Here is a 19,806-nt window from a genome sequence, read left to right as displayed (position 1 = left end):
AGATTATATTTTCCTTCAATATTGATTCAGAGACAGAGGGAGAATATTAGGAATGAAATCTCTGTCAAATAAGAAAAATATATCCTGGCCTCTTTACTATATAATAATCTTTAGTTCATTAATAAGAGCAAAAAGAATTATATCTATGGTCAACATTCTTCTTAACAATGATATCACCCAAAATATCTGGTGACAGCTTCTGTAGTGTATATTTGAAGCTCGTGAATTATTCTAAATTTACACATAAACAGCAAAAGCTATATTTGTATATGAAACTGGAGCCTTTTATACAGAGCGAAGTAAGCCAGAAAGAAAAACACCAATACAGTATACTAACACATATATATGGAATTTAGAAAGATGGTAACAATAACCTTGTATATGAGATAGCAAGAGAGACACAGATGTATAGAACAGTCTTTTGGACTCTGTGGGAGAGGAAGAGGGTGCGATGATTTGGGAGAATGGCATTGAAACATGTATAATATCATATATGAAACGAGTTGCCAGTCCAGGTTCAATGCATGATACTGGATGCTTGGGGCTGGTGCACTGGGATGACCCAGAGGGATGGCATGGGGAGGAAGGAGGGAGGAGGGTTCAGGATGGGGAACACATGTATACCTGTGGCAGATTCATTTTGATATATGGCAAACCAATACAATATTGTAAAGTTAAAAAATAAAATTAAATTAAAAAAAAGATATGTATAGAAATACTGTAAGCAAATAAAGGAGACATTCAACTTAAATTGTAACATGCAAAGCTCTATAAACAAAAAAATACATGTAAAGTTCTAATAGACACAAAAGTAACACATATGTGAAATATAAACATATGCTGTCTTTATGTGAAGAGCAATGAACCAAGTTTTATGTCATATTTCTAATTCTTTTCAATATCTGTGCTGTTGTTTAGTCACTCTGTCATGTCCATCTCTTTACGACCCCATGGACTGCAGCACTCCAGGCTTCCCTGTCCTTCACCATCTCCCAGGGCTTGCTCAAACTCATGTCCATCCAACCGTCATGTCCTCTATTGTCCCTTTCTCCTCCTGCCTTCTGTCTTTTCCAATGACTTGGCTCTTTGCATCACATGACTATAAAGTATGGAGTTTCAGCTTCAGCATCAGTCCTTCCAATGAATATCCACAATTGATTTCCTTTAGGATTGACTGGTTTGATCTCCTGACTGTCCAAGGGACTCTCAAGAGTCTTCTCCAACACCACAGTTCAAAAGGATCAGTTCTTCAGTGCTCAGCCTTCTTTATGGTCCAACTCTCACATCCATACATGACTATTGGGAAAACCATAGCTTTGACTATACAAACCTTTGTTGGCAAAGTAATGTTTCTGTTTTTTAATATGCTGTCTAGGTTGTTCATAGCTTTTCTTCCAAGGAGCAAACATCTTTTAATTTCATGGCTGCAGTCACCATCAGCAGTGATTTTTGAGCCCAAGAAATAGAGTCTGTCACTATTTGTAATGAACTCTATTAATTTTGAAAAAGATTACATTATTTAAGAGAGAAACATGGGAAAATCTTCCCCTAATTAAATAAATGTATGGTATTAGCTATAGCTTAACTCATCATATAGAATATAAACCTGTAGTCTCAATAGAGACATTTTAACCCAAACAATACATCTTTCCCAAAGAAATTGTGGATATCTTAAAAAATCTTTTCAACAAAATATATGCATTGAACTAGAAAATTACAAAATATTTTAAAGCATATTTTGATCATTGGAAGTATTCATACAATAAATCCACTCATCATGCTGATATTATTAAACATGAGGATACATTACTAAGTTAAATAATCACACATGTCTTTCCTGGGAAGAAGAAGTCTTGATTGAAAATATGTGATACATTTTCCAGGTGCCTCATTTTCTTTTTCTGGTCCAGAGCTTTTTCATGGTATTTTTCACTTCTCCATTTCTCAGAGTATAGATTAGAGGATTCAGCATAGGAGTGAAAACAGTGTAAAACACAGTCAAGAATTTGTCAGTAGTTAAAGTGGAAGGAGTTATCACATACATAAAAATACAGGGCACAAAGAAGAGGAGCACCACAGTGATGTGGGAGCCACAGGTGGACAAGGCTTTGAGCCTCCCTTCCTGACTAAGTTTCTTCAGGGAGCATAGAATGACCCCATAGGATATGAGTAAGAGTGTAAGGATGATCACACAGATGGCCTCATTTTTGGGCAGCACTGTGAGGGCAATGATATGGGTGTCAGTGCAGGCTAGTTTTAACAAGGGGTACACGTCACACACAAAGTGGTCCATGACATTTGGGCCACAGAATGGAAGGTTGTAAACAAAAAAAGGATGAAGGACAGCATGCAAAAATCCACCAACCCAGGCCAAGAGCAGTAGCAGAACACACACTCGCTGATTCATGATTGTCAAATAATGCAAGGGTTTGCAGATGGCCACATAGTGGTCATAGGCCATGACCACCAGGAGTAAAATCTCAGTACCACCAAATAAATGCTCCGTAAAAAGCTGGTCCATGCAAGCTTGGAAGAAAATGGTTGTCTTCCCACAAATGAAGCTTTTAATCATACTCAGGATGAAGTTAGTAGAATAAACAGCATCCAGAAATGACAAATTTCCAAGGAAGAAGTACATAGGGGAATCCAGCGTTGGACTGGCCACCACAGTGATGACTATGAGTACATTGCCCATCATCATGACAATGTAGATGAACAAGAACACAGCAAATAATATTTTCTGACCCTGGGGGCTCTGAGTGAGCCCCAAGAGGACAAACTCAGTTACATTGTTCCTTTGTTCCATAGGCACTTCTGTTTGTCTTATTCCAGAGTTCAGTTCATAATTCCCTGTATAGTGACTTCCTGAAATCTTGAACTAACTTGTTGTTTCAACAAGTAGGCAGTATGGATTATTAATCACCAATACTACTTTCAGGTATGACAACACACAGCTTGTTAAAGGATAATTCCTAACGTCAACAAATTTACAGACTAATTCAGAAGCATGTGACTAGAGACACGTGGGGAAATTACACATTATTAAATAAATCAGGTGCCAAAACTAGCTTTTGATATTGAAGCTAATTGTACATATAGAGAAAACATATAAAAATAAACACAAATTAAAGGTTTAATAGAAAAGCAAAGCAAAGTTTACCTCATATTTACTTTCCATTTAATAAAGCATGTTACTGTCCACATTTTTGTGTGGAAGAATCTTCTTAATCAATCATCAAAATCCCAAATAGATATATTCGACAATTTCAAATTTGTCTAAGGACTTAGGAAAAGATACCACAACAATAGACAAAAATAGCTTATGGAAATTATTTAAATTTTAGCAATATACACAAAGATATCTAAATTGAATAAAGATTTCTGAATAATTAGCTAATAAATGAAATAATAACAAAATATATAAACAATTAAATGAAGACTGTCCCTAAATGGGCAAAAAACATATGATCAAATGCTGAAGCTCACTTGTGAATAGAAAACTGGGAATTGAAGAAATGGCTTGCTTTTAGAGCATTAGCTTAGGTTCTTGAAAATTATTCAATCAGGTCTACAGGTGCTATCTTTTTTTCTTTGGCAGATGAAGAAACAGCATTTAGATAAGATATTAATTGAATCTATATTTTGATTTACAAATATCTGCTCATGATAATATCCTCAAATAATTACACTTGAAATTAATCTTTAAGAATGACCTTGAAAAGGTAAACTTATTTCAGATTATTAGAATATGAAAGCATCCAAAAAGAGTGTTACAGAATAGAATCAATCTTCACATATTTCATACTAACAAATGATTTCTGACATGAAAATCACAAAGGACAACTCTTGAAAAGTTAATTCTTACATCACCAATGTACCCTTGGAAAACATAAAGCTTTGTTCAGAATGTTGTGTTTTAATACACTTCCTGGGTTACCTGCATAAGGAGAATGGTGTTCAGTCCATGTTCTGGGCTCTGGTGACTTCTCCTTGTCCTTCATGAGCTGATACCCTCTCTGGAAACAGACAGCATCATCACTGGACCTTGAACTGGTTCAGTATGACCAACTCCATGCTTGTAGAAAGCCTACTTCATCTCAGTCATTCAGAGAAATATTAATTTTCAAGTTGTTGAAGTTTTCACAATTAATATAAATGTACTCTTACTTAAATGCTCTGAATCTTGATTATAAAAAGAAATTCAGAATGTTCTTGATTGTGTGAATTTGTCTTAGTAACAAACATATTAAAGCAACACTTTGATCAGAATGAGAGAAAGCATCAAACTGTGATATATTGCTTCAAATAAAATTTTGCTATTTGTTCTTACACCAGTGAAAGTGAAATAGTCTTTGCAACATTTGAGTCTCAATCAGTTCTGCTTTCCTGTCTTTTTACAGCATTGTTGAACTTTGAGTTTGTAAAGGATGGAGAATCATTTCATATAAACTTTATTACATTTTTATTTCAATTCAGGAGGAAACTGCCATGTGATTACTGCTACAAACACTCTATGAGGTAAGCATGAAAGACCACAAACACTTTGTCTACATTTAACTACATCATGTATAATTGAGTCATTCAATGGATGCACCTCCAAGGGTGATTTTTTTCTAATTAAATTCACTGGGACCTTAATCATAATTTTGAGGTAGACTTTATCTCCAGGGATACCACCAGGATAATCACTGTGTAGAACAGGATTGAACCCTGTCTTCTGAGAGAAAATCTTAAGAAACAACTTGGGTCCTATCAACAAAAGGGAAAAGTCCAGTCTGGGCAGAAATGTAATATGTAAACATTTTCCTATTTAAATCATGGCCTTCCAGTGTGGCAGATCTTTAAGCTTAAGCTTTCTTTGAAGATGATATCTGAACTGATTTACAAATATGATGAATGAAAATTTCAATATAAGTCATTAAAGCTTATTTCAAACGCAGATAAAGTTTGTCCCATAATTTGTCACATAATTTCAGACAGGCAAGTTGATAGAATCAGATAAGTCTTCCAAAAATAAGCAACATTTTAGTTGAGTTCTAAAATAAAATTGATAGAACAGAAAAGATGGCAAAGGAATTCCATGAAAAGGTACACCATTTATAAAGTCACAAAGGGTGCAATACCTGTGTGTGTGTGTGTGTTAGCTGCTCAGTCAAGTCCAACTATTTACAACCCTATGGACTATAGGCCTCAAAGCTCCTCTGTTCAATGAATTTCCCAGGAAAGAATAGTGGAGGGAGTTGTCATTTCCTGCTCCAGGGCATCTTCCCAACCGAAGAATAAAACCCAGATTTCCTGCACTAACAGAAGGATTCTTTATCATCTGAGCTACAAGGAAAGCCAGTAATACCTGAGACCCATTTAAACTAAATTACATATTCAGTGTGAAAAGATCAGACTATGAATTTAGAAGATCACTGCCCTGGATTATCTCAGAATTCACTGAGACTTCTTTCTGAAAATCTTTAGTTAGATGTTCCCATTTCCTGACCAATAAATATTGATGCAGTCCAATGTTGTTCTCACCTCTATAATAATTTTCAAATTTTTGTATGCAATATCTCCAATTTTCAGAGAAGGCAATGGCAACCCACTCCAGTACTCTTGCCTGGAAAATCCCATGGATGGAGGAGCCTGGTAGGCTGCAGTCCATGGGGTCGCTAGGAGTCAGACACAACTGACCGACTTCACTTTCACTTTTCACTTTCATGTATTGGAGAAGGAAATGGCAACCCACTCCAGTATTCTTGCTTGGAGAATCCCAGGGATGGTGGAGCCTGGTGGGCTGCCATCTATGGGGTTGCACAGAGTCAGACACGACTGAAGTGACTTAGAAGCAGCAGCAGCAGCATCTCCAATTTTGGACATCTGCATTTGGGCATCAATTTAGATACGTAATTTAAAATGTTACACAGTATAAAGGTGTTCTGCATCTCATTAAATGGTACTGCATTTGTTCAATGTCACTGCTCAGACAAGAAAGCTCACCGTGTTATTTACTCATTTATTGATCTCCCATGACTTATCCATACCTTTAGCAAAGCTTATTGTCTCTGCTTTCAAAATGTATCATAGATTGATCGTCCCTACCCCATTTTCTTCCTGGTCACTGGGGCAGCCTCCTTGAAGTACGTCCATGAAAATTCTGGCTTTTGACAACTTGTTATCCTAAAACAGTCCAATGGTTCTCTTTAATTCTTGTTCCATTATATCCCTGCATTGCTCAAAACTCCCACGGTGGATTCCAGTCATATACTCACAGTTTAATGTATCACTTTTAACATTCAGAGTAACAAGAATGGGGATCCCCATTTTCCATTTGAAGAAATTAAGATTCAGATCATCTCATTAATTTCAGTAAGGTCACAAAATTTTTAAGTGATAAAACTAGAATTAGAATCTGTCTTCTTTCAAAACAATTTAATTACTTAACTAATAAAGTTATACAACTGTGAAGCCTGATTCACACTACTTAGTCTTACCTTGTGGAGGCTTGATCACAGTCTGAAAAAAGACTTTTTAAGCTATTCATAAATCTTGGAATTCTTTTACCTGGAACTTGAAAGCTGCATTACTACTTAAAGAAGTATTTTATTTCGTTCAACTATCTGTGAATTTTCTCCAAAGAGTCTTCTGATTATTCAGAGAGTGTTTTTATTTACACTATAGATAATTTAAAAGAAATTCCACAATGGTGGATGGAATTGTTTCCTTAATTTCTCTTTCTATTTTCTCATTATTAGCGTACATGAATGCAAGGGATTTCTGTGTGTTGATTTTATATCCTGCAACTTTACTATATTGATTGATTAGTTCTAGTAATTTTCTGGTGGGGTCTTTAGGGTTTCCTATGTAGAGGATCATGTCATCTGCAAACACTGAAGGTTTTACTTCTTCTTTTCCAATTTGGATTCCTTTTATTTCTTTTTCTGCTCTAATTGCTGTGGCCAAAACTTCCAAAACTATGTTGAATAGTAATGGTGAAAGTGGGCACCCTTGTCTTGTTCCTGACTTCAGGGGAAATGCTTTCGATTTTTCACCATTGAGGATAATGTTTGCTGTGGGTTTGTCATATATAAATTTTATTATGCTGAGGGATGTTCCTTCTATTCCTGCTTTCTGGAGAGTTTTTATCATAAATGGATGTTGAATTTTGTCAAAGGCTTTCTCTGCATCTACTGAGATAATCATATGTTTCTATTTTTCAATTTATTAATGTGGTGTATTACATTGATTGATTTGCAGATATTGAAGAATCCTTGCAACGAAAAGAATAAAATACTTAGGAATATATCTACCTAAAGAAACTAAAGACCTATATATAGAAAACTATAAAACACTGGTGAAAGAAATCAAAGAGGACACTAATAGATGGAGAAATATACCATGTTCAGGGATAGGAAGAATCAATATAGTGAAAATGAGTACGCTACCGAAAACAATTTATAGATTCAATGCAATCCCTATCAAGCTACCAATGGTAGCCTTCACAGAGCTAGAATGAATAATTTCACAATTTGTATGGAAATACAAAAAACCTCAAATAGCCAAAGCAATCTTGAGAAAGAACAATGGAACTGGAAGAATCAACATGCCTGACTTCAGGCTCTACTATAAAGCCACAGTCATCAAAACAGTATGGTACTGGCACAAAGACAGAAATATAGATCAATGGAACAAAATAGAAATCCCAGAGATAAATCCATGCACCTATGGACACTTAATTTTTGACAAAGGAGGCAAGAATATACAGTGGATTAAAGACAATCTCTTTAACAAGTGGTGCTGGGAAGTCTGGTAAACCACTTGTAAAAGAATGAAACTAGATCACTTTCTAACACTATACACAAAAATAAACTCAAAATGGATTAAAGATCTAAACATAAGAGCAGAAACTATAAAACTCCTAGAGGAGAACATAGGCAAAACACTCTCCAACATACATCACAGCAGGATCCTCTATGACCCACCTCCCAGAATATTGGAAATAAAAGCAAAAATAAACAAATGGGACCTAATTAAATTTAAAAGCTTCTGCACAACAAAGGAAACTATAAGCAAGGTGAAAAGGCAGCCTTCAGAATGGGAGAACATAATAGCAAATGAAGCAACTGACAAACAACTAATCTCAAAAATATACAAGCAACTCCTACAGCTCAATTCCAGAAAAATAAATGACCCAATCAAAAAATGGGCCAAAGAACTAAATAGACATTTCTCCAAAGAAGACATACAGATGGCTAACAAACACATGAAAAGATGCTCTACATCACTCATTATCAGAGAAATGCAAATCAAAAGCACTATGAGGTACCATTTCACGCCAGTCAGAATGGCTGCGATCCAAAAGTCTACAAGCAATAAATGCTGGAGAGGGCGTGGAGAAAAGGGAACCCTCCTACACTGCTGGTGGGAATGCAAACTAGTATAGCCACTATGGAGAACAGTGTGGAGATTCCTTAAAAAATGGGAAATAGAACTGCCTTATGATCCAGCAATCCCACTGCTGGGCATACACACTGAGGAAACCAGAATTGAAAGAGACACGTATATCCCAATGTTCATCGCAGCACTGTTTCTAATAGCCAGGACATGGAAGCAACCTAGATGTCCATCAGCAGATGAATGGATAAGAAAGCTGTGGTACATATACACAATGGAGTGTTACTCAGCCATTAAAAAGAAGACATTTGAATCAGTTCTAATGAGGTGGATGAAATTGGAGCCTATTATACAGAGTGAAGTAAGCCAGAAAGAAAAACACCAATACAGTATACTAACACATATATATGGAATTTAGAAAGATGGTAACAATAACCCTGTATATGAGACAGCAAAAGAGACACTGATGTATAGAACAGTCTTTTGGACTCTGTGGGAGAGGGAGAGGGTGGGATGATTTGGGAGAATGACATTGAAACATGTATAATATCATGTATGAAACGAGTTGCCAGTCCAGGTTCGATGCATGATACTGGATGCTTGGGGCTGGTGCACTGGGACGACCCAGAGGGAAGGTATGCGGAGGGAGGAGGGAGGAGGGTTCAGGATGGGGAACACGTGTATACCTGTGGTGGATTCATATTGATGTATGGCAAAAACAATACAATATTGTAAAGCTTAAAAACAAAATAAAAATTAAAAATAAAAGAAAAAGAAATTCCACAGTGCACAGGGTGGGAGGGGGGAAATGCTTACCATGTTAAGATAATTTATTGGAAAGAGCAGCCAATCCTATGTTTCCATACTAAGAAACCAGCCATTTCTAAGGGAAATTTATCTCAAGTAATTTCTTCTACTAACTTTAAAATAGAAAATACCCTTCATTTTTTTTAGTCTCTTTCATCCTCTCATGTTGGTGTAGACAGACAAGTTGACTTGAGATTTTGAGAGATATTCTTGTGCTTTCTTTCTTCCATGTCTGCTTTAAGCCTCACAAAAGACCTACTTAAAATTTTATATCAATTCTTAAAAGGATATCATTTTTTCCCAATAGAGTTGAAGATCACTGGAAATTTATCCCTTACAATATTTAACATTAAATCATAGAACCAAATGTTAATATGTTGAAGACTGATTCATTCTTAATTAAAATCGCTGGGATTTTTAACTAAATTTAAAAAATAAATCTGTATAAATATGCTACAAACCACATCACACATTGATGTTAAAAAATGTGACAAGGGTAAAAAAAATGGTTACATTTTCAGAATACTGCCATCAACAACAAAATATCAGCCCAAACATTTTATTCCAGTGGAGAATAATTTATCATGTATTTTCCCACTTGCCATAGCAAGGTTTTTTCTTTTTGCCTGCATGCTTAGTCACTCAGTCATGTCTGACTTTGCAACCCCATGGACTGCAGCTTGCCAGGTTCTTCTGTACGTGGGGATTCTCCAGGCAAGAATACTGGAGTGGGTTGCATCCCCTCCTCCAGGGGATCTTCCCAACCCAGGAATCGAACTCAGGTCTCCCTCATTTCAGGCAGATTCTTTACCATCTGAGCCACCAGGAAAGGCCTTTTTTTTCTTTTCCTTTATTACTCAGTTCATTCTGCGTTGATATTTGGTTGAGTATATAAACATTTGCCATCACTTCAGATTAATATATAAATGTGTAACCAATTATTAAATTGAATTTAATGTGTCTATTTCAGTACATAAACTATGCTATGGGTGGGGCTTCCCTGGTAGATCACTGAGTAAAGTATTTGCATGCAAAGCAGGAGACCCAGGTTACATCCCTGGGTTGGGAAGATACCCTGGAAAAGAAGCCTGGGAAATCCTATGGACAGAGGATCCTGGCAGGCTACATTCCATGGGGTCTCAAGTTGTCAGACACTACTTACTGACTAAATCTCACACACACTATGCTCTGTGTGAGGTCATGTCAATTAATAAAATGGGTGAAATCATATAAAAGTTCCCCCTTGCATGGATTTTATATTGTTACAATAGATTTGACAAAAAAAGAAGGAGACAGATTAAAAAACTGTTTGCAGTCTTATCAACTACAAATTGGTGCTTGTGGTGGGCACTTGTCATTTACTCTACAAGGATCAAATCACACGCTTCTGCATTCAACACACTCTACATGGAGTTCAGGGTGGAGCGTGAGACACTCTATTCTCAGGGGAAAACTGAGAATAGGTTTTCAGATGGTTAGATACTCTCAGGAACTGATTTTATGAGTCAAATTTTCCCCATATCTAGAAAAGCACTAAGTTCCTTCATGGTGAAATCTGGTCCGTGTGACTAGCAGAAAACTTCTGAAAAAGTACATGCTGGATTGCATGAACTCCCCTTCACCTAAACCACATGTATAATGACCTCCCCTCCCCATCTCTTTGGACAGCTTCACAGAGCTATCTGAGGTGCTGTCTCTCAGGCTGAAGTCCCCATTATGCTCCTATAGAAATAAGAGGATTTCATTCTATCATGAATAAGGTAATCAATCATGGCCAAACCTAAAAGTTGTGCTTCAGATGAGATCCAAAAGATAGAAAGTGGCTTCCATTAGAAGCACTTTTACAGACAGTAAAATTAAGTAAAAGGTAATTATCTTATTTCAGAGATGAACTGGTTTATATGTAAAAACACTAAAGACAACAAGAATTTTTATTCCAATACTATGCTGAGTGTTAGTTCATATCTTTTTCCTGATTTTAATGGAAAACTTGTCAAACTTTCAATGTTGAGTATGACGTGAGCTGTGTGTCTAGCACAATCTTAATTATTATATTAATATGCTGAGATACTTTCTTTCTCTTCCAAATTTGATGAAAAAAATTATTTTTACCAAGAAAGGATGTTGGATTTCTATACTATCACTGAATAATACAAAGAAGGGAAAAAAATTAAGAAAAATTCCATTTATAACAACAATGATAAGAACAAAATGATTGAGTAAACATAAGTAGGGATGCAAAAGCTTTGCACACTGAGAACTCCAAAACATCACCAAAAGATGTTAGAGAAGGTACATAAATGGAAAAATGTTCAAGAACAAGAATATTTCATATTATTAAGACATCAAGGTGACCTAAAGATCTACAGATTCAATGCAATCTCTGTGAAACCCCCATAAAATTTTTGTAGACAAAAATAAAAAAAAATCCATCCTAAAATTCATATGAAATACCAAGGGACTTGCGATAACCAAAATGATCACAGGTCTTCATTCTAAAACATACTATAAAATTATGGTAATATGAAGCATGTGACACTGGCATCAAGACAAACAAGTTGAAGTGGCTGTGATGGTGAAATAGGAAGACACTGAATTCATATCCTCCCATAGAACACTAAAATTTCAACTACTTTTTTAAAAATTTATTTATTTTTATTTTATTTTTTAACTTTAAAATATTGTAAAGGTTTTGCCATATATCAATATGAATCCACCACAGGTATACATGTGTTCCCCATCCTGAACCCTCCTCCCTCCTCCCTTCCCGTACCATCCCTCTGAGTCGTCCCAGTGCACCAGCCCCAAGCATCTAGTATCATGCATCAAACCTGGACTGGCGACTCATTTCATATACGATATTATTCATGTTTCAATGCCATTCTGTCACTGTTAATGAGAACAATCAGAAAACTAGCAGATATTCTATGACTAAATACATGAAATAGGAACTACACAAAGACCAATAGGACTCGGGTATACAGGGTAGAGTCAAGTCTCATACCTCAGGCAGGCAACATACCTAAGGGGGGAAATCCAGTTGTAGAGCTTCTCCCAAAGGAGTATATGTGTCTGAGCCCCACATAGTGCTACTCAGCCCAGGGTTCCTACACTTGGAAAGTAAAAAAAATGAAACTGTTAGTTGCTCAGTTGTATCCAACTCTTTGCGACCCCATGGACCATAACCCACCAGGCTACTCTGTCCATGGGATTACCCAGGCAAGAATACTGAAGCAGGTAGCCACTCCCTCTCCAGGGGATCTTCCGGATCCAGGGATCAAACCTGGGTCTCCTGCATTGAGGATGGATTCTTTACTGTCTGAGCCACCACAAAAACCCCAGCAGCAACTTTATGAGCCACTAATGGAAACAATGTTCAAATATTGTTCAGATAGGAAAAGCTCTGTATAACTCTTAGGATTCTAGTCTTCCCATTTACATGGAATACATATCAGGTCTTCTGACTGAAGGTGTCAAGCATCTGAAACAAATAAGATCAAAACTAGAATTTTGTAATTCAAAATTTATAGAAATATATGAGTGAAAAAGAAATGTAAGTAATTAAACTTTCAAATGATGCTTTCTATAATTGTTATGCCATGAGAAAGAATTTAGTTCTTAGTTTTAGGTTGAGGAACATTTTAAAATCCTTTGCAACATCAACTCTCCTGAGGATAGATGTGACACAATGGTATTAAATGTCTTGAGAAATGTAAAGATCATCAGATTAGGAGACAGAAATATTAAACTCTGAAAAATTGGGAAGAAGGGATGCAGGGCTGGTGCTGGTCATCTCCTGGGTGGGTCCCAGGTCCACTATGGGATCAAGGTGTCCTAAGATAGCCATCTTGATGGCAGGTGGGTGGGGGTGTGTCCTTGCCCAGCTAGCTGTTTGGTCTGGAGTTTTCCAAGACTGATGCCACCTAGTTGATGAGTGGGACTGGGTTCCACCACTGAAACGCTAGATGAGGATTACAATGCAATGCTTGTCAGCACCATGTCCTTGTCATGGGATAGCTGGCTAAAATGTTTGTTACTAGTAATTATGTTTCAATGTGAATTGTAATATTTTTTCCACCTCTCTGGGAGGCTCTTCCCAATATCAGCAAGGTGTGTGACTCAGGTTCCTCTCAGAGTTCTATTTCTTCTTGGACTGTATGTGATTTTGTGTGTGACCAATACGAAATATGTTTTCTACAAGCCTTTGGTTCTCTGAAAAAGAATCCTCATTGTCTTTCAAAGTTCTACAATTTAGGGGGATTTTAGTCTTCCCCTGTGGCACAGATGGTAAAGAATATGCCTGCAATACAGGAGACCCAGGTTTGATCCCTGGGTCATGAAGCTCCCCTGGAGAAGGGAATGACCACTATTGTCCCTTAAAATTCCTTTCTTAGAAATTATATTCTCGTAACCACCTCCTCATTTAAAATAGCAATACCACAAATATATTACCTATGTATGTTTTTATGTGTATCTGTGCATTATGTATAAAAACAGTAAGAAATGTTCACCCCAAAAGAAATTACTTTTACTTTGTGGTAAGAGATATTGCACACATTTCAAATACACATTAGGGAAAAAAAAAAAAAAAAAAAAAACCTAAAAAAATAAAAGAAATTGACATAATGTGATTATTTAAACTCAGACCAAACCGAAACTCTTGCTGTGTTGCAAACAACTACACAGATCTATATCCAGCTAGTCTCACCTTATCACACTCTTTAAAAATATTTTTCATCTTACCCATTACTAAAAATATTAAATTTTTTTTATTTTTACATGATTATTATCCATCTATTTCTCTGGAATCTTATTTTCACATAAAAATAACCCTTTATCTTCAACAGGTATACCCAGGTCTCATAACTCTCTGTCTCATTGAATAAACAGAACAATTATGTGGGGATAAACTAAATAAGTCAAAATTTATGAAAGTGAATTTCTCATTAAGCCATTTTTCTTTCCAGTAATACATGTTAACACTATGGCATAGCAATGTGAAAAGCCCTATGGACATAGTACTTACTTAACTATTCAAGGTGCTAATCTCATGTTCAAACAGAATGTCAATCTCCTCAATGACTGAGTTCCTTGTTTTCAACTAAGCATCTCTTTCACCCAAGTGGCACTTCCTTTGAAACTCAGAGATTTGAATTCCATTTCTTGAGTACATTTTTCATGGTGCCCATGAAGGTAATATATGTGCAGAAAAGAGATCATCAGATGATTTTTCCTTGACATTGGAGGGGTCATGCTTTAGTGACTGAGCATGAACACGAGCAAGAGAGAGGGGTCAAGAGAGTGTAAGTAGCCTGGTAAATGGAGAATAAGAAAGAGAAACTGAACCCCTCCCTCCCAAAAAAAGAGTAATGCCTCAATGACAGTTTTCACAATGTGGCCAGTGGTCAGATCCATGTTTTGATGTTTTCGCCTCATGACAGGAGGAGTTCTGTGAAGTGGAGTGAATAAAGGAATCCAACTCTAAGAGACTTCATATTCTTGCTTAACTTTATTGAGTTTCATTTCCCTCTTGGATACAATGGACTGAAACTCAATCAACTAATACCTGTCCCTACGATAAGAGAGTTAAAGTTTGTAAAGAACCTGTCAAAATGTATGCCTCATAGTTGGCCTTCAACAATAGTGAACTCAGTTTACTCACTTAATGCCTCCTAAAATTTTAACCAAATAAAAATTCCATATTAAAACAATGTATCCTTATACACCAGATCCAGACATTTTGTCTCCTTAACTTTTAAAAAAATATATTTATTTATTTTATTTTTTAACTTTACAATATTGTATTAGTTTTGCCATGGAGAAACATAACTGTGCCTAATGTGATTTTTTTTTTTTTTTAATGAATCAAAAGTAGTTACATGGCAGTTGTTCCTCAGGAGAGATTATTGGGAATGAGTGAAAAGGAATTTCTAAAGGAGATTTAAACTTACAACCAGCAAAACTTCACTCACTGAGATTCCATACAGCCTACACATCCTTCTTCAGTTCTGACACCTTCCAAGTTTTCTGTTGAAAATTTATTATTCATGCAGCATTACTTTTCTCATTCCTCTATTGAGCCTCTGATACAGCCCCCTAAAACACAATCATTGGTCTTATTTTTCATCTTCAAATCTTCCCTTTGGTCTTAGAGTAGAAACAACATGTACTCAAGACTTTTCTATTCACTGCCCTTGGATTACTCTCATCTCCTCTTATCTCCTCATCATAATAAACCACATATCATTTAGCCTTGATTTGTTGAATGGTTTAATTCTCACCAGAAATTTCAAAAGACCATTTTAATAGATTAAATGTTGATTCTATCATCTTCCAGGCTTAGACATTGTGAGAAAAAGTGCTGTTTCCTATGAATTTGAGATAATTATGCACAATTTACTAAATGCCATTACCCCAGTACCATGTTCAAACATGTTCAAATTATGGAATAAATAGCTCCAGTTAATCATTGAGTCTAAGAAAGTGACATCTGTGATAAGTAACATGGGCTTCTGTGTTGTAGTCAGACAAGCTTAGATTTATAGTTATTAACAATATAGGATGACCTGGTATTCACCATGTATATAGAGGAGCATTATAGGTACTCCCAGTTTTCTGAAGTTAACTTTAAGCACTTGGTTTTTATGAAGAACAACATTAATACTTGATTTTACTAATTAAAAAAAATGGGATTTTTAAAATTTAAATTTATTTATTTTAATTAGAGGCTAATTACAATATTGTATTGATTTTGCCATACATCAACATGCATCCACCACGTTGTTTTTACAAAAGCCAACACACAAGACTCCATAACCATACAAATGTTGGTGAGGTTTTAAATATTGCTTTTTTTTTTTTTTTTTAATTGAAGCACAGTTAATTTGCAATGGGTTCCTTTCAAGTGCACAGCAAGGTGATTTATTTATAAATATACCTATCTATACATGTATAACGGAGAAGGCAATGGCACCCCACTCCAGTACTCTTGCCTGGAAAATCCCATGGATGGAGGAGCCTGGTGAGCTGTAGTCCATGGGGTCGCAAAGAGTCGGACACGACTGAGCGACTTCACTTTCACTTTTCACTTTCCTGCATTGGAGAAGGAAATGGAAACCCACTCCAGTGTTCTTGCCTGGAGAATCCCAGGGACAGAGGAGCCTGGTGGGCTGCCGTCTATGTGGTCGCACAGAGTCGGACAAGACTGACGCGACTTAGCAGCAGCAGCAGCAGCATACATGTATAATACTGGGAGGGATTGGGGGCAGGAGGAAAAGGGGACGACAGAGGATGAGATGGCTGGATGGCATCACCGACTCGACGGACGTGAGTTTGAGTGAACTCTGGGAGTTGGTGATGGACAGGGAGGCCTGGCGTGCTGTAATTCATGGGGTCACAAAGAGTTGGAAACGACTGAGCGACTGAACTGAACTGAACTGAACTGAATATATATATATATATATATATATATATATATATATATATATATTTGAGATTCTTTTCCATTTTAGATTACCATTACCATACTAATGTTTCTTTGTAAAAGTGAAGTGGTATAACTTGAACTTTCAATAAATGAATAAACTTGTACAGCTGAAGTATATTGTAACACGTGAGACAAAGCTACAACACATTAACACCATCTTCACAAAAGAGGTAAATCAATAAGATCACAGATAATTTTTTCCATCTACATGAAAAAACATACAACAGACAACTCATTTGAAAGAAACTGAGTTAGAAGCCCTAGGTTGAAAGTTTGTAAGGGAACTTCATTCTGGAGTTATAGGTCCTGGACATACTTTATGGGAGAAGCATGTGTGATGTGAGGCAAGTAAATCAGTAAACCTGTCTTGGCTTCAATTTGCTTCTCTGTAATTTGGGAACAATGATAAAGAAACTACCGGTTTTGGTTGTGGATAAATCAACTGAAGTGAATGTGCCTGGTAGATAATAAAGGGTTCATATAATGTACTTATATGGATCAGATATGCAGAGCAACAGCTTTGGAAATTAACCATTTGCTTTTCTGTTGAGATTTGCAAGAGATGTTTACTCTTGTTTCAAATGGCTCCTCAAGTCTTGGTATAAAAAATGAAAATGTTTTCTTTATATTCAATAAAAAAAAATGTGAGCCATAGGGATATTTAAGAAAAAAGAGCAAATTAAGAGTAATTTCAAAATTTCTGCTTTATCTTCTCTATTACAAAGAGAATTAGAGTTACAGTGTAAAATATTCTTTCCTTCTTTTGTCAGTGACACTCATTTTGCTTTTGATAAATCCATAGTGCAGGGGAAAAATTAGCTATTATTCCCTCATTCAACTCCTTCTTCACCATGCATTTACCCAATGATTCTATCCAATGTTTGCATTACCACAGGGTAAGTAAAAATGGAAAAAAAAATGAGATTAAGGTCCTATGGAAAAGCCAATTTCATCAGAGTAGCATATGAGAAATCTGAAAAAGCAGCAGTAAGACTCTGGAGAAAAACTTCTTACTCTACAATCATCAAACTGTGGATTTAATGTTCTTTTCATTGCCTATTCTGAACCTATGAACAATGAAACTTTGACAGTGTACATTAAAATATCAGTATGTTTAAAATAATGACTAGCCAAGATTAAGAAACCAACAAGTGTTAGTTCCTGGATCTCTCTCCCTCTTGATCTACAAAATTTCTTACTTTTCATTCACACTTTACAACAGGTGTAGCCATCTGAATATATATAAACAATTACTTTCTTGGCACCGTGAATAGCCTGAGTCACTCTCCTCTTCAACAAACTCCTCATGGCACTTTTCACCTCTGTGTTTCTCATTGTGTAAGTGATAGGATTTAACACGGGAGTGAGGATTGCAAAGAACATAACCACAAATTTTTCCACAGGGTAGGTGACCTCAGGACACATAGAGGTGAATATACAGGGACCAAAAAAGAGCACCACTACCGTGAAATGGGAGCCACATGTAGAGAGGGCTTTGTGTCATGCTTCAGAGCTATGGGATTTCAGAGAGTGCAGGATGACTGTGTAGGAGATGAGAAGCATGATAAAAATAAAATAAAATAAGCACATTCCTGAAGGGTTAGCTGCCACCATGATGCCAAGTTTGTAGGTGTCACTGCAGGTGAGTTCCAACAGTGAGAAGAAATCACACATGAAGTGATCATTGATGTTGAGACCAGAAAAGGTCAAGTTTACAAAGAAAAGAATCTGCACGGTGGTATGCAGGATGCCCCCAATCCAGGCCACCACCACCAGGAGCTGGCAGAGCCCCTGTCTCATGATGGTCATGTAGTGCATAGGCATGCAGATGGCCACGTATAGGTCATAGGACATAGAAATGAGAAGGATGATCTCTGAACCTCCCATTATGTGTTCCAGAAAGATCTGAATCAGGCAGCCACTCCAGGAGATGGTTCTCCTCTGGTACAGCAGGTCAATGATGAGTTTGGTGGTGGTGACAGAGGTGAAGATGCCATCTATGAAGGACAAGTGAGTGAGAAAGAAGTACACGGGAGCAGAAAGTGTGGAGGTGAAGGAGATGGGGATGACAATGAGCAGGTTGGCCAACACAGTAAACAGGAAAATGAGCAAAAAGACAATGAAGAGCATTTTCTGCAAGTGTGGATTCTGTGTGAGTCCCAAGAGAACAAATTCAGTCACGTTGTTGGGACATGTGAGGACATCCATTTAGGAAGTAATAGCTTCCTATGTCCTGAATTATCTACAAATAAGTTTTAAAAAAAAGATACCAATTAACCATGTAAGAAATTTGAGCTGAATTTCTTACAACAAAGAAATAATGATTATTTTACTGTGGAGCATGTCCTTGTCACTTTTGTCTCAGTTCTTTTTTCAAGCCATTTATAAATGTTTCCAAGATGATTTCCATCTCTACAGACACCTAGCACCTGTCACCTGTTAAACACCCATAGAACAATGTTTCGTGTGTAATTTATTGAGAAATCAGTGTTCTGTCTACATGAGATTTAGATTCTTCTATTATTTCTGCTGAAAGCGATTCTACAAAGTCATCTCAGTGCCTCATGAGCCCGCCTATCTGTCCAACAGCTTACAAATTATAATTCTCAGATGTATGTTGTAAGTTGAGAAGTGCTGCTGCAGCTGCTAAGTCACTTCAGTCGTGGCTGACTCTGTGTGACCCCATAGATGGCAGCCCACCAGGCTTCCCTGTCCCAGGGATTCTTCAGGCAAGAACACTGGAGTGGGTTGCCATTTCCTTCTCCAATGCATGAAAGTGAAAAGTGAAAGTGAAGTTGCTCAGTTGTGTCCAACTCTTTGTGACCCCATGGAATGCAGCCCACCAGGCTCCTCCATCCATGAGATTTTCCAGGCAAGAACACTGGAGTGGGGTGCCATTGCCTTCTCTGTGAGAAGTGCTACACACAGGAAAAAGCAGAGACAGTACTTTGCCAACCGAGGTCCGTCTAGTCAAGGCTATGGTTTTTCCAGTGGTTATGTATGGATGTGAGAGTTGGACTGTGAAGAAAGCTGAGCAACAAAGAATTGATGCTTTTGAACTGTGGTGTTGGAGAAGACTCTTGAGAGTCCCTTGGACTGCAAAGAGATCCAACCAATTCATTCTAGAGGAG

At 36.8% G+C, this 19,806-nt stretch overlaps 1 protein-coding gene and 1 pseudogene across 1 annotated transcript; both read right to left on the bottom strand.

Moving 5' to 3' along the window:
- Positions 1–1,888: 1,888 nt before the first annotated feature.
- On the bottom strand, positions 1,889–2,806 carry LOC147352824 (olfactory receptor 4A47-like). Its single transcript, XM_086361013.1, has one exon. The coding sequence runs from the start codon at positions 2,804–2,806 to the stop codon at positions 1,889–1,891; it is 918 nt and encodes a 305-aa protein (XP_086217139.1).
- A 15,075-nt stretch (positions 2,807–17,881) lies between these two features.
- LOC147352823 (olfactory receptor 4C3D-like) lies at positions 17,882–18,883 on the bottom strand (annotated as a pseudogene).
- Positions 18,884–19,806: the final 923 nt, after the last annotated feature.

Source organism: Bos grunniens, chromosome 19 (assembly GCF_055505025.1).
Source record: "Bos grunniens cultivar Pamir isolate PY7600 chromosome 19, Bosgru_T2T1.0, whole genome shotgun sequence".
NCBI lineage: Eukaryota > Metazoa > Chordata > Mammalia > Artiodactyla > Bovidae > Bos > Bos grunniens.
This window is presented reverse-complemented; position numbering and strand designations above follow the sequence as displayed.